Raw genomic sequence first — 20,701 nt, forward strand, 5'->3', positions numbered from 1 at the left:
AGTTACATATTTATTGTGAAATGTGCAATTTTGAGTATTAGTATACAGTACACATTTTATTCTCTTTTACGTAAAACAAATGATTGATACTTTTTTTTTTATGTGTAAAGCCATTAGTTTATGTCTCTCAAACTCCAGTCTACCCTGTTACACTGGTGCTACCTACCCTTTAAAATCTTAAGCATACACCCTAAATCACATGACTTGCTAGATGTGACATCATTTCCTTGAAGGGAAAGCAGCTCCAAGAACAAAGCATGTAGTAGTCATGAACTTTTCCTCATTTTAGAAGATTTATCTAATATTGTAAAACATAACTTGTCCACCCTGTTGCGTTAATTTGTACTGGACATGAAAAAGTTATTTCTTTAAACAGATGTTATATATCTATTAGTATTCTTCCTAAATGTTAAATCTTCTGCTAGCATGTTGTTTTTTTTTTAGCTAGTGTCCACCCTACTAACACACTGCAATGTAAAGATGTCATGTAACAGGGTGGATCAAATTTGCTAGACTGTGAAATATTTGGTCAGGATTATTAGGTTGAGCTTGAGCTTGACCAGTGTGTTTCTCTGATAAGACTTTAGGAAAGAGTCATGAGGAAGATGATTCACAACCAAACACTTACTGTATGCAAGAGATATTTGAAAAATTTCAGAAATAATTTCATTTTAATTCAATTTAACATGCGTTAAAATTAACATCTGAACAGAGCTGGTCTGAATGCAAGGCATACATTTATTTTATTAATTTAGATATATTAAGATCATATTGAGAATTTATTTATTTATTTATTTATTTTTTGATAAATGGGAGAATGGCAAGAACAGAGCAAGGTCAAAGGTCATACACATCAACAATACAGTCAAGGTAAAGTAGTTGTACTAGTGAGACGTTATTCATATACTGTATAGTATGACATTTAAGACACAAAGGATTGTCTACTTCCATAAAGGACACTTTTTAAAGAAAGGTTAACATTTTGGCACTCAGAAATTTACCCTTTTTGTAATCCTCAACATGGCTCCCAAAAGTGCTCCAGGAATATAGTTGGGAACCACTGGTTTAAAAGTTATATTGTTAAATACATGCCTTCATAAATATGTAAATATATATATATATATATATATATATTATATAATATATATATATATATTTTTTTTTTCAGCTGCTTGATACACACACACACACACACACACACACACACACACACACGTGTGTGTGTGTGTGTATCAAGCAGTTTATAAGATATTCAAATTAAAGTGTTATAAAAATTCAGGAAATAAACAGCTTAAGGAACTTGTAGTACATATGAATGTTTGGCAATCTGTAACTGATGGTAAGTTGGCCCCTCAATATCCCCTCAAAAGAGAAACGTGTCCTGAGAACTACAGGGGACTTAATGCACCGCACGGGCTAAAAAACCCCTTAAAATTAAATTTTACCAGAGAAAAACAAATAAAGCTCCATAGGCTCCTATACAGAGTGAATGTTTGAGTCTCTATCCCAGAAATCTCTTTATTTTCCAGTCCTGCTTCACGAGAAAAAAAAAAAGGAAAAAAAAACATTTAGAGCAAAAATTTAGTCTGTTTTAAAACTATAAAGTTTTTTGCATCATAACATTTTGTAATTTGGTAATTTCTTTTTACATTTTGTAATATTGGTAATGATTAATGACTATAATATAATAAATTTTCACATTACAGTAATCGGAATAAGATTTTTGTAAATTTACGCTAAATGAGATTGCACGTTTATATTAATAAACCATATAATTCATAATAATGAGCCTTTAATTGCCTATAGCCTATAGCTTGCCACAGCACACCGCAGAAGTAATGCTTATGAATGAGTCAAGGAAAAAACAGCAAGAAGACTGCCTTAACATTATAATACTTCACTGATAAACTAGTGTTTCTGTATTTTCGGCTGCAGTGATGAAGTCGTCATCTCCACAGTGGACATGCACATTTCATACAGATTACTTAATCTGAAAATATTTGTTTTCCATTTGAATTGGTTCATTTAAAAGTAGTGATTTTGCTTTCTATACTTTCATGTCTGTGTTATCTCAGAGTATTGTCTCTTTTTTTTTTTTGATGCACTCAAGTTCACAGAAACCTAAATGGCAGAAAGCGCACCCTGTTTTCTTTCATTATTTTACAAAAGCACAATGTTTTGTTGTTATTGTGAGTGCACACAAATAAAAGTAAACATTTTACAGATTCGAAAGATGTATTACTCTTATCTGTATGACCAAAAATGATGACGTATTTTAAGTTAAATGCAAATGATTGCATCGTAGTGTTGTGCTGAATTCTGCACCCATGCCAGATTATGCACCCCCTCGTTGAAGTCGGTAACTGATTGCCTAAACATAACCCCACCCCTAACCCTGACCCCTCCCCCATATCTACTCCTAAACCTACAAGCAAACGGCCATGTAATGACACTATTACTTACATGTTTCATATGATAAGCCACATTTGAGGTCCCAAACGAAACAACTGTTTGGCTGTCCCGACCGATGTACTGTAATTACCACATAGACCAGCTGCTAATAATCTGTTCATCACTGACTACGTGACTTCGCCACTTCCTGTGGTTTCTTTTGTCCCTGCGACTAAAAAGTTTTTGCTCGACTAAGCCTCTAATGGTTAGTTGACTATTAGGGGGCAGCCCTACCTAAGTGTCATTAAAATAATTGGAAAATTCAAAAAATATTTAATGCTTCTAAAAATAGGCTTGATTTTTAATGCAAAAAGTAATTTCATCTTTCTTTCTTTAGTTTTTAATGAAATATGACCTGGACATGTTTTTTTTTATTTATGAATGGTAATGTATGACCTGGACAGGCTTTGTGAGATTCATGCTGGAGGTCGGAGGTCACATAAGTTCAGATAAGTGTGCACAGCTCCTCATCGGTTAACTGGTTGACCTCCATGATTTTATGAAGCTGCTCCGTGTAGCGTGCTTGGTCCTGCAGGAAGTGAGGAATCCGCACGTGCTCCAGCAGAGCCAGACTCTTCAGACGCTCCACGTCCTCATAAGACACCTGCACAACACACACACATACACACAGTAAAAATAGGACTGCATGATTGGGGGAAAAAAAAGTAAATGTAATTTTTCACTCGTTAAGCAAACTTTTATTTTGACAGAAAACCACAGGGAGCCCTTAAAGCTTCTCTTTTGCACTTCACACTTAAAGTATGAGAATATGGCTGGCTCATGTTTTGTTCCCAATTGCATGTTAAAGACAAGACACTCAGACTCAAAGCGGATGCATACATCAAGTTCATGTTGAGCAGCATTAACTGTGAACTGATCCAAGAAGCTAAAACATGAATTATGAGCTGCTCACATGTAAATGAACGAAGTGCTGCGCTTCACTGAAATATGCAACACATATATTTCTGTTTGTCATTCTGTCTGTTTAGCATGGTAATATACATGCTGCTGTGAGCATGTAGGAAATACATGTAGGAAATAGCCCCTAGAATGTGAATTTTACTGTAGGATCCCCGCCGAAAAACATGTATTTTACCCCCCGGAATGAATTACCGGAGAACCCCCTTTGAAACGCAGTTGGGCTAGTTTTGTTGCGAACACCTGGCAACCCTGATTGGCCTGCATCATCTAGAGCTTCACGATAAAACCTTGTATATAATTAATTAAATATTGTGATTTTGGCTACATTTCAATTCATTATGCAGCAAAAAAATCAAGTTAAAAACAATGTATGTTAGTAAAGAAACACTTTGTGCATTTAAACATGTTGACTTCAAACTGACCTTGCCCAGAGCCATAAGCAGCTGGAAGTCAATCTTGTCTCTGTGCCTGAGGATCTTCAGGATGCCATCTAGATAAACTTGGTCTTTACTGAAACAACCTAAAACAAAAATATTTGATTATTTAGATGCATAAACACAATGATAACTCTGTAAGTCATCAAGCCTGAGAATCAGGGAATGTGGTTGACCGATATACCGATATATCTGCTGATAATTGGCTTTTTTTTTTTTTTTTTTATTATCAGTGTTTTTTAGTTGTTGTTTGTTATTTTTTTTTTTTTTCTTTTTATTTGTAACAATTTCTTTATTTGTGAAAAATACTGTAATATAATTATAGAATCATTGCCATTTAAATAAAATATTTTTTTTCTTTACAGATTAATTTATCAAGTTCAAAATTTGTTTTCATGTTTATTAATTTTCAAATTTAGTAAACATTATGTAAACTAAATGTAAGTTTAATTTCGGCAATTGTTATGCAGGTTTTTACTATCTTTAAATTAAACAGTGTGATATCAAATATATATCTTCTTTATATCGGTCATCAGCCACCCTGCTCTATAAGATATCGGCATCAAACAAATCCATGTAGGCTGACCACTACACAGGAGGAAGTGCTGTACCTGGCAGTGCTGTGTCAGTCTGTCCTCGTTTGGCTCTGACGCAGTAGTCCCATCGTGTGTTGGGGTCGTGGACGAACCGGCCCAGGTTGTGAAACAGCTGTGAGAAGGACATGCGGCTGGCCTGGTAGACGGTGTAGTAGAGCAGGGCGGCGCGCCACAGGGTGGGGTCCTTGCGGAAGAGCACGCTGTGGATGCTGGCCAGACCCTCCTCAGTGGGGTTGATGGGCCGCAGACTGTGTTTCTTTCTGCCGCCGCTGCTGCTCCACGGCTGGTGACTGTTGTTGATGCCGCGGAAGTAGTGTGTACCTGCGCGAAAGATGAAGGCGGGTTTGCTTTAGCAACCAATTCACAACAATCTGGATTCATTAATTCATATGGGAAGATCAAAGCTCATCAAAATCAATATATCATAACTTTTAATAATTTGTAGTTAGCAAATTAATCTCACTGTTGTCATTTAATACACAGAGGCCCTCACCATCCACAACAATATTCAAAGAACCATTACTTTGAAGGATGAATGAGCAGGATGTATGTTTTAATCAATATTTCTACCAATAACAATAATTTAGAGTGTGGCTTAACTTAAGAAAATGCAAGTATAAGCAAAATAAATAGAGATGCTTTAATCACCATTTAAAATATATACAAATGTATGTAGATGATGCTTGAATTTAGTAAAGCAGCTGAATTCATTCATGATTATGAGTTATTGTCACACTCCTTGTGACATCCTTTTAGCATACTAAAATTACACTTTAGTATACTTTTGAAAAGCAGTACTCATTATGTAAATAATATAAATAGACTTCAATATACTGTAATATGATATACTTCAAAAGAACATACTAAATGTAAGACACTAAATTGTATGCTAACCACAATTAAAATTTAATTGTATAGTAGTTTAAATGTATATTAAATGCAATTAGCTTTTTTGCCCCACTTAAGTAAGACTTAAGTACATCTTTTTATGTCATTTCATGTACATGTGCTTTACTATGTTAGTCGAGATTTCAAGTGTACTTCTTTAAATCTCGAAAAAAATCTTAAAACAATTATTTAAAATATACTTTAAATTAAAACTTTTAAAAAAACTTTTGAAAAATGTACTTAAGTGTTAAGAAAGTCAAGAAAGTCTCTCTTTAAGTAAACTTAAGTGTTCTATTTTATTTATATTATATGATCTGCAAGTACAGTTTTTTTTTTTTTTAGTTTAAATGCATTTTTAATATTTGATTTACACTTTAAGTGCACTAATAATACAATTAACCTCACTTCTTTTCACAAGGGACTCGCTTGTGACTACTGAACATATCTTTACCAAAACATTGTAAATAGTTGCCAGGTCATGTCTCCAGCAGCCAACCCCTGATTTCTGAGCAGACAAACAGAGAAAGTGAAGCAGAGAGAACACACAGCGTGGGAGTGTAATTACTGTGGCCCTGACACTGAGCTCTGATGCGCTCAGGGTGTAATAGTCCCTTACAGCAGGAACACAAGCTGTTGCCGACACAGACGGCTGATTTTCCTGGGGTGACCGAGACACGATCCAAAGTACAGAACACAAGGGACTGGAGCTGGTCTCTAACAGGAGACTCAACGGACTGTCAGATGCTGATACAGACAAACACGCACCGATTTCGTGCCTCAGCATCCCCTCCAGCCACTGCTCTCTGGCAGTAGAGATGTTAATGGTGAGCGTAGGTCTGCTGTTCACCACAGTCATAGACGCTCTGGACAGGAGGTCATCAGTAAGATTAACCACAATCTGCAGAGAGAAGAAATTCTACATTTAAATGTTAGAACACTCTCACAATAATAAAAATATCAATCAACTACACTACCATTCAAAAGACTGGGGTCAGTAACAGCAGCAAATCATCATATTATACTGATTTCTGAAGGATCATGTGACACTGAAGACTGGAGTAATGATACTGAAAATTCAGCTTTGCATCAAAGGAAAAAATTACATTTTAAAACAGATTCAAATAGAACAGTTATTTTAAATTGTAAAAATATTTCTAAAATTTTACTGTATTTTTGATCAAATAAATGCAGCCTTGGTGAGATTTCTTACAAAAACATAAAAAAATCTTACTGACCACAAACTTCTAATTATTTAGAACTTTTTGATGTTCATGAGATTTTTTTTTGGTTGAATTAAAAGTGGAGTTAGCTTTGACAATACATAACGCTCCTTTGTGATGATTTCGCTCTCTCACCTCTCCCATGCATCCTTCCTTCTCCATGTATTTTTTGACATGGTACCAGATGCGGCTCTTGGTGAGGAGGTTTCCTCCGGTAGCCTGTTCAAACTTCTCATAGGAGCCGTATTTCTGCACGGCCAACTCCATGATCCGCACAGCCTGAGACGACAGCAAACACTCAAAGATGAATTTGCTAATTAATAATTCATGTATTTTTATATGTTGATTTCCCAATTTTCCAATAAGGTTCCCTTGTGTAGAAATGTATGATAGTAGGACTGATATTTGTGCCTGTTTGTGCTTTGAGATAAACTCTGGCTGTGTAATGCAGAGGCACAGCTCAAAATAACGCTCAACTGTTATGTCATGAATGTACAGACCTCAGTAAATAACTAGGCCATAGCTGGGGCTTTGGTGCGGTGTAGATTTATGAAAACTGATTTGTGATATGTCAGGATATGCTTGAGGCTGATCCACAGTGAGCTCAGCACTCTGAGATAATCAATACAATGGTCTGAAATGAATCCATTTATCCTTTGTTGCAGCACACAAAGCTCTAAAACAGCCACTATACCCCACTATATGTTCATTTAAACATTATCCAACTCTCTGGTAAAATATAACTTGCTATGTTGTTTTTGTTGGCTTTTGCAGCCAGGAAAACTATTATAGGATCTCTGATGCCCTGTACAAAGAGCTCTGTGTTGCTCTCACAGTGTTGGCTCTGTTAATAGCTAGCAGGAAACTGAATTAAATTGAATTGATGAACTCCTTAACCTTCAAGGAGGTTTATTAGTCTGATCGTGTTGTTGGCAGCACATACAGTTGTAGCACATTGCTTTGAGCTGTGTGGTAAAGGTAAAGCACCTGTTTCTAACTTAATCCAGGTTGAACGTACAGAACTAAAAAGTCAGAATGTTTTTTTAAGGAGTAATTCCTCTTAATCTCACTTACAGGACTGTGACATTACAGCAGGGCTGCCAAACCCAATTCCTAGAGGGCCACAGCCCTGCAGAGTTTAGTTTCAAGCCTAATTAAACACATCTGATCCATCTTATCAAGTTCTTCAGGGTTATTTGAAAACTACTGGTATGTGTGTTAGAGGAGGATTGGAACTGCAGCCCTCCAGGAGCTGGATTATTGGGTGTGAATGAAAATAACTAACACAAAACCTTTCAAAAGAAGATTTCAGCACAAAAAAGGATGAAGGCAAATGAAAGCTAAATGTGGCCGATCATGAGAAGGAATCAAATAGAGACCTTGAGGGCAGATTTGCTGTGACTTCTGGCACACCACAGCTCTTTAAACCAAGTTCAGGCCAGGTCAGCTCTCAGACAAACATGGCTGGATCCTTATATACATTTGCTAATTCTCTCCCAAGTCCTTTTTAAAGCAATGCAGCGTGCAATAAAATGAAAACAAAACCATTTGACATAAAAGCATTTGTTAATTACTCATAGGTTGCATCCCAATTTGAATACTATCCAGTTAAATAGAGTTACATAAGTGCATCACAACCCTTGTATGCTAAAGGTGTCCAAAATTACTATTTGGCTAATTTTTTAGTGAGCATCAGTGCAAGATTTTCAGTCTACTATTACCCACAACCCCTTGAGCAGTGGAATAGGACGAATTTGATGGAGATCAAATTTATCAGTTGTAAACTGTGGCAAAGTATGAATGTATGTCTTGAGTGAATTTTAGGATAATTAAATTTGCTAGATGCTAATGCTAATATGCAAACGGAAGCATTGTGCACCGAAGTCAGAATGCAATATGGCATGTACAAATTCAGAAGCTCTATCCATTTAAAGGCTGCATTTCAAGACCGAATGCATTACAAAGACCGAATGCATTACAATGGCACGACGAAGGTCGTCCATTTCAAAGACTCCTTCAAACGCGGCCTCAAAATGCATCCTTCATTTCCCAGGCCACAAATGATACATCAAATGGATCCTTTGTGGACCAGACAATCCCAAAGTTCATTGTGCGTCAGTGACGACAGGATTTTTTTTTTTTGAGAGAGAGAGAGAGAAAATGCTGAAATACAATTATAAGTAAAAGTACTGGGTTTCAACTTACTTGAACATTTAACAATACAAATGTTTAAAAAAAAACACTTTGAAGTAGTTTAAATGTTGACATATCTCACCATAGCTGCGTCTCATTTCGGAGGCTGTCTTGCAACACAATGTACAGTAAGTTAAAAAGGTATAGGGCCCAAACACTCTATGTGGGGACTGTGCACTTACAAGACATCGGACAAGCTTATGTTTGCATACTAGTGTTTTTTGTAGGTGTGCTCTCATATTATTATTTTGCAAAAAGATATATTTTCTATATTGTGTGTTGTGTAGATATATGGGAAATATTTTTCACAGAGGTGTCTTTTTAAAAAAAAAGCTTTATATTGGTCAGAGTGGCGAATTCATGGTGTCAAACTTGAACCCACTTCAAAATATGCATTAGTAAATCTTTTGCCTTCCCAGTTGCCTGGATTCCTGTTGATTTTCGCTGTCGTAAATGTGACCGTTTCACTTCATAACACTTTAATGTATTGTCAGGAGCCACGGGTATTGATTTGGTCTTGTCTGATTTGGTTTTTTTGACGCTCAAAAACCGGCAGTCATAGACGTGCATTGTATGAATTGCCTAAAAATCTTCTTTACTGTTCTGCTGAAGAAAAAAAAGTCACCTACATACATCTTAAAGGGTGAGTAAATTAACAGCACATTTTTGTTTTTGGGTGAACTATCCCTTTAAGTACATTTTTGGCTTAGTCCTCAGACCCAATTTTGAACAAGTGTATGTTTGTGACTGGATAACAGTGGATACAGAGTCAAGGTCCTTAATCTGATCTGTATGAAGGCACCCCGGACGAGAAGCCGCATCACACCACATCTTTAAAATTCGAACACATTGTTATTTATGAGTATACGCACACCAGCTACGTCGTGTTGTACTTGTTTTATGAATTGTTCTAGATGCGGGGCGGTACAGCGCTTCTCGTCCAGTGTGCAACCACCTTGAGAGTATGGACACTCACCTGTGTGAGGAAGCGGTCTGAAGCGGTGCTGTGCTTTGCTAGTACTTGTGGAGGCAGAGGGTTGCTGTACTCAAACTGGGGGTTGTATTTAAATTCCGATTTGAAAAACCTGGCCTTCTCTTTCTCCACATTAGACGGCTTTATGGCAGTGAGGATGCAGAGCTTCTTGATTGAATTCTCTCCATCACGAACAGCAGGGAGCGCTCTGGACAGCTGTGGGAGTTTGGTGCCAGCCGGGCAGCTGTTTTTTGGCCTGGGGATGGGGCCGGGGGCCAGGCGGATGGCACTGCCCAGCACGGTGATGCTGTTAGTTTGCTTGGAACTGCTGGTGGAGAAACAGGAGAACACCGACTGAGCATGCCTGCTGTCTCTGTAACCAAAAGCCAGGCCACTCATCGTTAGAGGTGCAAGAGTCGGCAAGGGTCTGTCGCGATGCCTTGCCGTGGAGACTCGTTTGGGGCACTTGTAGGAGGAATGTTTAGGGCTCTCCTGAGCATCTGACTCTTTCTGCAGCAGTGTGTTGTAGCTGCTGGTGGCCGTGTTAAACAGGTCCTTCAGAACGCCAGAGGATATGTGCTCCAGACGCAGCTGACTGGGGCTCACAGGCATCTCCATGGGGCTTAGGACACAACTCTTAGACATTTCCAGCTCTGGCCAATGGAGCCTTTCTGGAAGGAAATGAAACAACAAAAAAACAATATTCATATACAATATATACTTAAGGATGTACTACAGTAAATTGCGGTCTTGTAGTTGAGACCAGCTCATTCGATTCCAGGCTGAGACTTGAGAAGGTTATGTCTAAGTAAAGACTGAAACCAGAAAAGGGTTTTGTCTGAGACCAGAAGAGGACCAAGACTGAGATCAGAAGACAGTCACATCCGAGTAAAGTCCGAAACCAGAAGAGGGTCTCTTCAAGTCAAGTCCGAGACCAGAAGAGGGTCACTTTGAGTCAAGTCTGACACTAGAAGAGGGTAAAGTCTGAGTCAAGTTCGAGATTAAAAGAGGGCCATATCCGGGTCAAGTCCAAGACCAGAAGAGGGCTGCGTTCGAGTCAAGTCTGAGACCAGAAGAAGGCTGCATCTGAGTCAAGTTTTAGACCAGAAGATGGCTGCGTTCAAGTCAAGTCTGAGACCAGAAGAGGGCTGCGTTCAAGTCAAGTCTGAGACCAGAAGAAGGCTGCATCTGAGTCAAGTTTTAGACCAGAAGATGGCTGCGTTCAAGTCAAGTCTGAGACCAGAAGAAGGCTGCATCTGAGTCAAGTTTTAGACCAGAAGATGGCTGCGTTCAAGTCAAGTCTGAGACCAGAAGAGTGTAAAGTCTGAGTCAAGTTCGAGACTAGAAGAGGGCCATATCTGGGTCAAGTCCAAGCCCAGAAGAAGGCTGCATCTCAGTCAAGTTTGAGACCAGAAGAGGGCTGCGTTCATGTCAAGTCTGAGACTAGAAGAGTGTAAAGTCTGAGTCAAGTTTGAGACTAGAAGAGGTCTGCGTTCAAGTCAAATCCGAGACCAGAAGAGGGTCAAGTTTGAGTCAATTCTGAGACCAGAAGAGGGCTGCATCTGAGTTAAGTTTGAGACCAGAAGAGGGTCATGCCCAAGTCAAGTCTGAGAACAGAAGAGGGTCAAGTTTGAGACCAGAAGAGGGTCATGCCCAAGTCAAGTCTGAGAACAGAAGAGGGTCAAGTTTGAGACCAGAAGAGGGCTGCGTTCAAGTCAAGTCTGAGACTAGAAGAGTGTAAAGTCTGAGTCAAGTTTGAGACTAGAAGAGGTCTGCGTTCAAGTAATGTTTGAGACCAGAAGAGGGATCACACCCATGTCAAATCTGAGACCAGAAGAGGGTCAAGTTTGAGTCAATTCTGAGACCAGAAGAGGGCTGCATCTGAGTTAAGTTTGAGACCAGAAGAGGGTCATGCCCAAGTCAAGTCTGAGAACAGAAAGTTTGAGACCAGAAGAGGGTCACTTCAAGTCAAGTCCAAGACCAAAGAAGGTCATGTCTGAGTCAAGTAAGAGTCCAGTAGAGTGTTGTGTCTGAGTCAAGTTCAAGACCGTAAAGGGTCTCATCCGATTCATGTCAGAGACTTGAGGGTTAAGTCCAAGTCAAGACTGAGTCCAAATGCTGCTGAGTTCATGACAAGACCAAGACAATGAAAATATGGTCTTAAACTCTAGAGTTCGGTCTTGAGTACTACAACCTCTATACTACTCTATAATACTATATAGTTAATCTGGGGACCTAACAACTAGTGGTGAGCAGAGTGAGGCTTCATGAAACACTGAAACAGTTGAAGCAAATGTGCCAAGGTTTTGAAACAATTCGACACCCGTCTCTACGGTGACACCTAGTGCTCATTTTCAAGTGTTTCCCTGAAACAGCATTGGCAATGAATTAGTTGAGTGAATTGACTTATATGACTGAATTATAACATATATGTTATACCCGCCTTTCAGCATGTGGGTTGGGAGAGTGGCCTGGCATGTTGTCAGAATTAATTAATTATAATTTGAAAGTTGTGTTTTTATTGTTCTGTTCTTGTAATGTGTTGTAACGTCTCTCTGACAAGTTATTTTGGTATTAAAAAAATAAACATTAATAAAAGACATCAGGCCACAACTGTTCATTGTTCTGCTGCATTAACTCCACTTTTATACTTTGTGGGAGTTAGGTTAAGACAGATGTGCGATTGTGTGGTTTGTTCCCAACCCTGTTGATCAAAAGCAGATTCGGGTCTCGAAACGAGTGTGAAACGCCCCGATGCTTTGAATCGCCCTAGTCACGTGACATGGGTGTTTCGAATCACACTTCGGAGCAGTGTTTCGAAACATCTGCGCTTCAGGATCTCGACACCATGTCGAAACATCCGTTTCGCGTCAGCCATCCCTACTAACAACACCCTTTTGCCATGACAATATCAAAATATATTAGGATGTGATAACAGAGCACCAGGTGGAATTTCAAGAAAAGGAAATACTGCTGGTCTCAAACTTGAGACCGGTCCCGCAATTGTCAATTCAGTGTTGTGTCCCCATTTCCCTGGAAACCAAATCTCCCTCACCCACTTAACCTTGACTCCAACAAAAGACGAGAAACAGATCCGAACTGCACAGTGAAATGAAGCACGCTGTAAGCAGCTCTTTCAACTGTCTATTGAGTTCACTTCACAGACCAGGCTAAACCTGTATGAGAGCAAAACAAATACTATTCCCCATTCAGCATGACAGGTACTGCTTGACAACCATGCTCTGCATGCTTTCGTAATCCCCGTCTGTTCCACATTTGTCGTTTTGGATAAAATCATCTGCTACAGGAATAAATGTACTGTACTGTAATACTGTAATTTGTTTCTCCATCATCACAGGAGGATAGACTGAGGATACATATGATGTATCAGTGTTACATCAGGCAACCCTGTGGCGCACAACGGCCGCACTAGTCCACGTGCCTGTGTGAAATGATCCCAGGCCTTATCACAGAGAACAGCTCTGACAGGTGCACTGATGTAGAGAACCACAGCCTCAGCACCACACAGCCAAACTAGTGAAGCAGCACATACAACTGTCTGTCTATGTTAAGATCTTTAGGGCTTCATTCGAAGATGTAGCATGCATAAAGTACATTTGGATACACTAAACATGCCAATGCATTGCACAACTCATTTTACTTTCTGGAGCAATTTTTGCAATTAGTTTTAAGTAGTATCGCAGCAATTTAGCTGTAAGTATGAAGTCTCTGCAATTAATTCTAAGGAGTCTCGTTTTAATTAAATATCCACTTCAGTTCCCTAAAGCAGTGGGTTGTCATGTCTATGCACTCTGAAGAACACTGCTGTAACATCAGCATACACTGAGAGACTCACCTATAACTTCAATGGATTCGAGCATCATCTCGCTCGCGCTGCGCAGCCTCAACTTTTCAGCCGTGAGGAAGCAGATGCTTTTTATATTAAATAATGAAACGCACGAACGAAACGACAAATACTCGAGTAACGCGGTTATAACATCTTGCACAGGCACAGCGCAGAGTAATGCTGCAGTTTGCAAATCTCCGTTTGCAGGATCTGCACCGCACAACTGCTTCTGTCCGGACCGACGCTGAAGCGAGCGAGCGCAGAAGCGCGTTGCCATGGTGCGCTGTCAACGTCACCCCCCCCAAAACGTCAGTTCCGTTTCGAATGTAATTTGTACATTTTATAATCTGTGAATTGCTATTTTATTGAAGTGATAGATTTAAGTAAACCGTTAATTCAGATGTTTATTTAAGAATGCATTTCATAATACTTACAACTAAATATTGCAATGCATTTAAATGCGTAAAACAGAGCAAATGTGTTATGATTACATTTCTCATTCTATCTCTTAAATGTATTTAAGGCATCAAGACCTTATGATCGCTGTTTAACGATCTTTTTTTTAACACTTTAGTTTAACCTCTGAGTTCATTTTTTTTTTATGGTATTGTGCAATATATTGAACCAATATTTAATATAATTTCTGATATTTATAGACCATTGAACAGCGTTAGCCACTCGGACAAGCAAAGTACAAATATCTCAGCTCTCATTACTCATCGTACACATTCACATTCCCCAGAAACATTTAATTAAACCCATCTAAATTATGCTTTGTAGAAGAAAAAAAAAAAAAAAAAAAAAAAAATCTAAATAAAACACCGGGCCACGCGCAGCTTTATACCTCCCTCTTGTGGAGACAATGAACATTTGATGCTTGTAAGACAGAAAGGAAAAAAGAACATTAAATGTCTAGAAAGTTAATGTTGATAATATTGTTCAAGAAGTTAATGGAGGCATATGCATCTTATGGCCAAGATTTATTTGAAGCCAAAAAAAAAAAAAAATAAAAAAAAAAAAAAAAAAAAAAAAAAAAAAAGCGGCTGTGAGTTACAATATACTTTTAAACATCTTTTATGACAGACAAAAAAGACTTAAGATTGTGTATACTGAATAAAAGTTCCACTTTAAAACAATAAAAATACAATAATAAAAGGTAAGTTTCATTTGTAGAACATTATGGCAATTAACATCTGTTCGTAAACCACATTTTAACACCCGATGATCAGATGTCCTTGAGTTCACAGTTCTGCGTACACTGGGACACTTTCAGCCAATAAACACGCACAAGCACAATCTCTGTTATTATAGTTCAATGGAAAACATGTTTTTTTTCCTTCACTTTACTGCCAATCGTTTTCTTAGAGGTCTTATTGTGTTTTAGATCTGTGGTAGGCTTGAGTTTAGAAAATGTGAGTGGCGAAGACAACGGGGATGGAACCATAACTTTGCACAACCTTCAAGTTTAAAATGTCTTCTCAGGGAGTGTCGAAGAGCAACAGCTTTAATGGTACTGAATGTGTATGTTGTCAATCAGTCTATTCTCTGCAGCTCTTCGGGGGGCTGCTGTCTCTCTCTCTCTCAGCTCAGCTGTGGTTACTCCATGCTCTCAGGGTCTGCTTGGGCCATGTACGCATCCAGCTCGGCGTCCAGGTGGCCCTTGGTCTTGGACATGTAAGCATCAAGCTGGTTGTCCAACTGCTCGCGTGTGACGATGGGACGGCCTGCTCCTCGGCCTCTGCCGCGTCCACGACCCCTTCCTGCAAACCCTCCACGACCTCTCAGACCCCCGCGGCCTAAGACAGACAATCAGACACTTAAATGTTGAGAGATGCAAGAACAAAACAGAACATCCCCCCCCCCATTGAAACAGAAGTCTCAATCGTCTTTTTTTCCTTATTGTGATGAGCAAAACAGCTTCTTGAACAAGACAATATGTAGTGCAGGACTTGGACGCTGGTGGTGGTATTTCTCACCTCTTCCTCCAGCTGCTCCACGTGCTGCTCCTCGGCCACCCAGAGCACCTCGTCCTGTGCCTCCTCCTCGCTGACGCATGCCTCGACGGAGACCGATGCGTCCAGGACCACCCCTTCCTCTCATCGGACCGGCACCTAACAGATCAAAACTATCGCTTCAGCAGAGGAAAATCAATGTGAAAATACTTCCTTAATGGAAAGAACTGGCATTTCTTTTACTGTTAACTTCGCTCAATAACTGAAAGATAATTCAAGAGCGCCAATGAGTCAAAATTACTCATAAACAAGATACTCAAATTCATTTCGGCTGCAAAAATGATCTCCCATAAAGAGTAATACAAATTCTGTCATTTACTTAGTCTCATGTTGTTCCAAACCTGTATGACTGACTGATTCTGTGGAGCATAAAAGATGATATTTTGAAGAATGTTTTGGTTTAACCATTGCTTTTAACCCCTTAACTGTCACCGTCCCACCTGTTGGGACGCTTGGCGCTCTTTTTGTTGTTGTCCTTTTTCTCTATAAAATCTTTTAGTTCATCATAAAAAATCATTTGAAAGCTTAGAAGCCCAAGATTCATCCTGTGAAAACCATTTTTCAAATCGGGACATTGTGTTTGGAAATGGTACTTTAAAATCTTATGGCGGTCTCTCCCCCTTAGTGGGGCAGTGTCAAGTGTCATATTACAAAATGCATTACAGTCTTTTAGAATCAAAACTATTATAATCTTGGCAACAAACATATCATTGGAAAGGTCTGAGTTCTCAGATTCCATATTTGGTGGTTATTTTTGAGTATTGAAGTAAAAATTGACAGAGAAATCTAGAGAAAAATTCATTAAACAAAATCAAAGGAGTTTTGATGCTCCCATGGCTGTTTGTGGTAACGCCCTAACTTTAAAATCTCACAGGAACCTCAATTTTTTTTCATATCAACTTCAAATTTTGAACATAACTTATTTAGACAAGGCTTTAATTTTATACCGATTTTAGAGCAAAACCTGCTATGTAAAATATTTATAATAAATAAAATAAAATAAAATTAATAGCGGATTTTATTTACAATACATTTAAACTTCTATAACTTTTTGATACTTTAATTTTTTGAAAAAAAAAATTCCACTTTTGCCAAAATCTGCTAATTTTCTTCTTTAAAAAGAGGTTTATATTCCAAATTGTTCATAAGTTACAACAATTTAAGTTTGGATGGTGCACTTTAATGCCTATTTAAAAAAAATAGGGGGTGACACTTAAAGGGTTAACTATTTTTGCGTCCAGACAATGGGAACCAAAACTGGTAACCAAAATTTTTTTTTACTTCTGAATGAAGTCAAACAGATTTGGAACAATATGAAGCGGAGTAAATGACAATTTACAATTTGAGGCGAATGCTCCCTTTAATCATCTACACTCGTTGACCAGGAAGGCAGGCCTCAGCTGTCTCGTTCTGTTATCACCCAGAGTCTGCACAACAGGTGCAGGAACTACAAGTCCGGGAGCACACCAGGGGTCTCCTAACAGCCATAAAACGACAGCTTAGACCAATCAGCACAGTGTGAAGCTCAGAGTTTAGGTGTAAAGAACACTGTAACGCATCAGCTGTACTGCAGTGAGTGACAACTCCAAACGAAGCACAGACGTCTTTTGAAATGTTAAGCAGCCGACACGCTGTACTTTCAGCACAAATACACTGAAATACATGCAATTATCTCTTCTTCCGATTTAGAACTGCAGCAACACATAATTAGAGCCTACGGTACTAGCTTTTTATTAGATGCAGGACACTGGTCACAAACAGCTGTGTGATGAAAAGATGGTCACCTCTAAGAGAGAGTGCTCCTCTCATGACACCGCCTCTTCCTCTTCCCCGCAGTCCTCGTCCAGCTCCACGAAATCCTCCAGGAAAACCCCGTCCTCTGGCGTTGCCTGGCATCAGCGGGCCGATGGGCCGACCCAGCCTGGCCTGGATGTTGCTCTTCCCAAGTCGCTGCTTCAGGCTCTGCAGGTGGGTTATATAAAGGACTGTTTCTCTGGGCTGTCTTTAAACAGAATTAAATGTGGTATGCCTAACTTATAAAGTCAGCATGAAATAACTCTTGTAACAGTGAAACACGATATCAGAGAATCTCTAATATGGCGAGAAGTTTCACTCTCACTACACCTCCAGCTTCTGAACTGGTTGCAGTTCCACTCTGATTCCATATGAGGGCGCTCACAGGACGAGTGCCGAATGAATGGAGGTCAATGGAGGTATACCCCTCAAAATCCACTTTTCTCAGGATATAATTTTTTGTCTAGTAATTTGAATGTTGTATTCGAAAGGAGATGCAAAGAAATTACAAATTGCTGGGTGTTAGATTTTTTAGAGTCACTTATTTGCTTTAAAAAGTCTTTTAAAATGTCATAGACGTCATACGTTATACGTTCATTAGCAGAATGCTAGCGTGTTACGGGCAACAACAACTCAACCTGTAAGAAATTGAAAGGACATAAGTACTCGTTCATTCAACTTTCGACCTATAACCCATGTCGAACTTGCAAAACCTACAATCAGATCTGAGATTTCTCAACGGCAATCGGGTGAAAAGGATCAAATTTAGCCGTCTAGCCCCATAGACTCGCATTCATTTTGCACTCATGGCGATCGCCCCCAGTGGAACTCTGGTGGAACTGCAACCAAAATTCGGTACAATAGGACTTAATAGGGAGTGGGAAGGCTCTCCGTAGACGGGCTCTGGTTGTATCGAAGATATAAATAGAAGGGCTTTGTTTTTATGATACGTGAAGTGTGTTTCATACCAGAATGAAACCAGATCTGCAAGTCTGCAGTTTTGTGACGTCTTACTATTATCGTGATAAAGGTTACAACATTACTATACAACATTAAACTACTTGCAAATGTTTAGAACGGCTGCAGTGCACACAACATTATCATAAATAATTCCTAGACGATTGGATGACATGAATCAACAGCCTGTGCAGGCTTGTGACGTCAGCTGAAAAGCACAACGGTTTCATTCACAGTTCGTCAGCTGATTTGCAACTCCACCTGTGTGCATGTTCCTCTGTTACCTGTTTGTGTTGCAGAGCGGCCTGCACAGAGGGCCTGTTCTCCATCTGCTGCGCGAGCCGGCGGTTCCTCGCACTGGCCATGTGCTGCTGCTGCAGGGTCGCCCGGATGCTACTCGCCGTCGGCTGCTTGTTCTTCAGCATGTTCGTGAACTTGTGGGACACAACAGAAGGAGGAGGGTAGAGAGAGAGAGAGAGAGAGGAGGGAAAGGGGGATACGAGGAAAGGAGGGTTCCAAATCAAATCATTTCACACAGCACGGACGCAGCTACAGCGGCTCCTGTAGCAATCTAGAGAATGCCCTTTTTTAGACCACAGCTGCTCTCATTTACTCTCTCTCTCTCGATTACATGTGGAGACACCCCAACGTATCTGGCTTAAACTGAGCGCCTACGATGTGTTTTAAAGAGAGGACAGAGATCGAGAAGAGGCAGGGGGGTTTCTGAGTGATCGCCACTTACGGGCCGCCATCGCCCGACTGTGACGTCACCGGTCCGAGACGACCCGGGGCTTAGAGGGGTGTCCGGCAACCCAGCCACTTACAACCAAGACCGTGACCTGCCACGCGGTCCTGTGAGGCGCTTCCGATGAGGAGAAGGGAGGACAGGTCACGTCTCGGTACGGACTGAGCACCTTACTCTGCAGACAGCCAGAGAGAAAGAGAGAGACTCAGAGGAGGAGCAGAAAAACTCATCTGAGAGAGAGAGAGAGAGTGTGTGTGAGAGAGAGAGGGCGCGAGAAACACGGATGGCACACACACCATCCTGCATTATCAACTTATTCCCATGGCTGAGGATGCTCTTCTGCAGTGCAGTCGGCTTACCTCACCATTACCCTCTCACCTCCGGTGTGCGCCGCTTACGCAAGAGACACCTCGCCGAACACGGCACGCTGTCAGGTCTTAATATCGACTCATCGTCATGTTGGGTAAGCGGCGCACACCGTGCGGGTAGTCTAGCGTCCACGTCAGGTCTGATGTCTCCCCCTCAATGACCTCCATAGTGCACACGTCTTGACGCCTTAGTTATCTCTGTATGCTTTTCCCCCTGGCCTTGAGATAATGCTGTCGGGATGCGTAGCGCCTCACCGCTGATTCAGGGACACCTTGGTGGTGCTTTTCAGCACGACTTTTTGAGAAGAAGGGGCGCTCATGTTTCTTCAGACTTGCAGGGATCTCTCCTGTGAGAGAGAAACAGCAGAATACAGATGTTAGGTATCTATAATGATTTATATTGAAGTGAAATGTATGTAAGAGATAAGTAGAGGGAGTTAATGGAGGTAAATGGTGTTAAAATGATGTTTTTTGATGTTTTTTGTGCCTCGGGCCCCCAAACATGAGTTTTCCTTATGTAAGGTACATCCCTTCTAAAATGATGCCTAAAAATGCTCAGCAGGTTTCAAAACATTATGTTATTCATACCGGAAGTCAACATAATGGAAAAACAACTAGACTTACCGGTTTCGGCTAGCAAATGTATTTACGTCACGTAAATCTTTTACTTCATTATCACCGTAACTCACACAAAACTCGCTCGTATTTACATATTAAGCAATCCGATATTATATTAATTGAAGGGTGAGACACTCTTACCTTTTCTTTCAAAGACTCGTGTAGCTGTGTTAGCCTGTTAGCTTTAGCGCGACGCTCGACTCGACAAAACTCACACTCCAGACTTCTCTACTTGACGCCCGAGAACTGTACAACTACCGCCCCTCTTCCGGATATATTTAAGAACTTAAAAACAAAGCTATATCCCACTAAATTGGCTAAAAAAAAAACACCAGGCTACTTCTATCTCGGTCTTCTACTCCGCAGCCCATTCATCACAAAATGGTGCTAATAACTGCGAGAGCTGGGAAAATGGAGCGCTACTTACTGCGTCAGATATCGCGAGATTTCAGCATGAAAGGCTGTGTGCCGAATAGCGTACTACTATACTAGGACTAGGGTTCGTGCGTGAACGTTTTGGACCAAGATTTTACGAACCTTAAAATAATAATAAAAAAAAGTAATTTGAGCCAGTGGCCCACCCCTTCTTATGATTATAAAGTAATATTTTAATGTAATTTTACATTATATTTCATTCATTGTAGACCAGACATGTTTGATTCTGTTCTTTGTTTTGCACTTTTG

At 40.0% G+C, this 20,701-nt stretch overlaps 2 protein-coding genes across 5 annotated transcripts; both read right to left on the reverse strand.

The window, feature by feature from the left end:
• Positions 1–652: 652 nt before the first annotated feature.
• On the reverse strand, positions 653–13,815 carry LOC109104071 (uncharacterized protein KIAA0895-like). Of its 2 annotated transcripts, none has more exons than XM_042776683.1 (7): positions 13,533–13,815; positions 9,680–10,347; positions 6,646–6,789; positions 6,056–6,188; positions 4,418–4,723; positions 3,795–3,892; positions 653–3,055 (listed from the first exon to the last, which is right to left on the reverse strand). In XM_042776683.1, the coding sequence occupies exons 1-7, from the start codon at positions 13,798–13,800 to the stop codon at positions 2,897–2,899; spliced, it is 1,776 nt and encodes a 591-aa protein (XP_042632617.1). In that variant the 5' UTR covers positions 13,801–13,815; the 3' UTR covers positions 653–2,896. The 2 variants fall into 2 exon arrangements, with proteins under 2 accessions (XP_042632617.1, XP_042632618.1); XM_042776684.1 differs by having other exon boundaries at positions 9,680–10,343; positions 13,533–13,664.
• Positions 13,816–14,486: 671 nt separating this feature from the next.
• LOC109104070 (chromatin target of PRMT1 protein-like) lies at positions 14,487–20,422 on the reverse strand. Of its 3 annotated transcripts, XM_042776688.1 has the most exons (7): positions 20,159–20,422; positions 19,655–19,746; position 19,458; positions 18,571–18,720; positions 17,320–17,497; positions 15,500–15,634; positions 14,487–15,319 (listed from the first exon to the last, which is right to left on the reverse strand). In XM_042776688.1, the coding sequence occupies exons 2-7, from the start codon at positions 19,717–19,719 to the stop codon at positions 15,120–15,122; spliced, it is 729 nt and encodes a 242-aa protein (XP_042632622.1). In that variant the 5' UTR covers positions 19,720–19,746; positions 20,159–20,422; the 3' UTR covers positions 14,487–15,119. The 3 variants fall into 3 exon arrangements, with proteins under 3 accessions (XP_042632622.1, XP_042632621.1, XP_042632620.1); XM_042776687.1 differs by having other exon boundaries at positions 19,391–19,746; positions 20,159–20,421; XM_042776686.1 differs by lacking the exon at position 19,458 and having other exon boundaries at positions 20,159–20,419.
• Positions 20,423–20,701: the final 279 nt, after the last annotated feature.

Source organism: Cyprinus carpio, chromosome A19 (assembly GCF_018340385.1).
Source record: "Cyprinus carpio isolate SPL01 chromosome A19, ASM1834038v1, whole genome shotgun sequence".
NCBI lineage: Eukaryota > Metazoa > Chordata > Actinopteri > Cypriniformes > Cyprinidae > Cyprinus > Cyprinus carpio.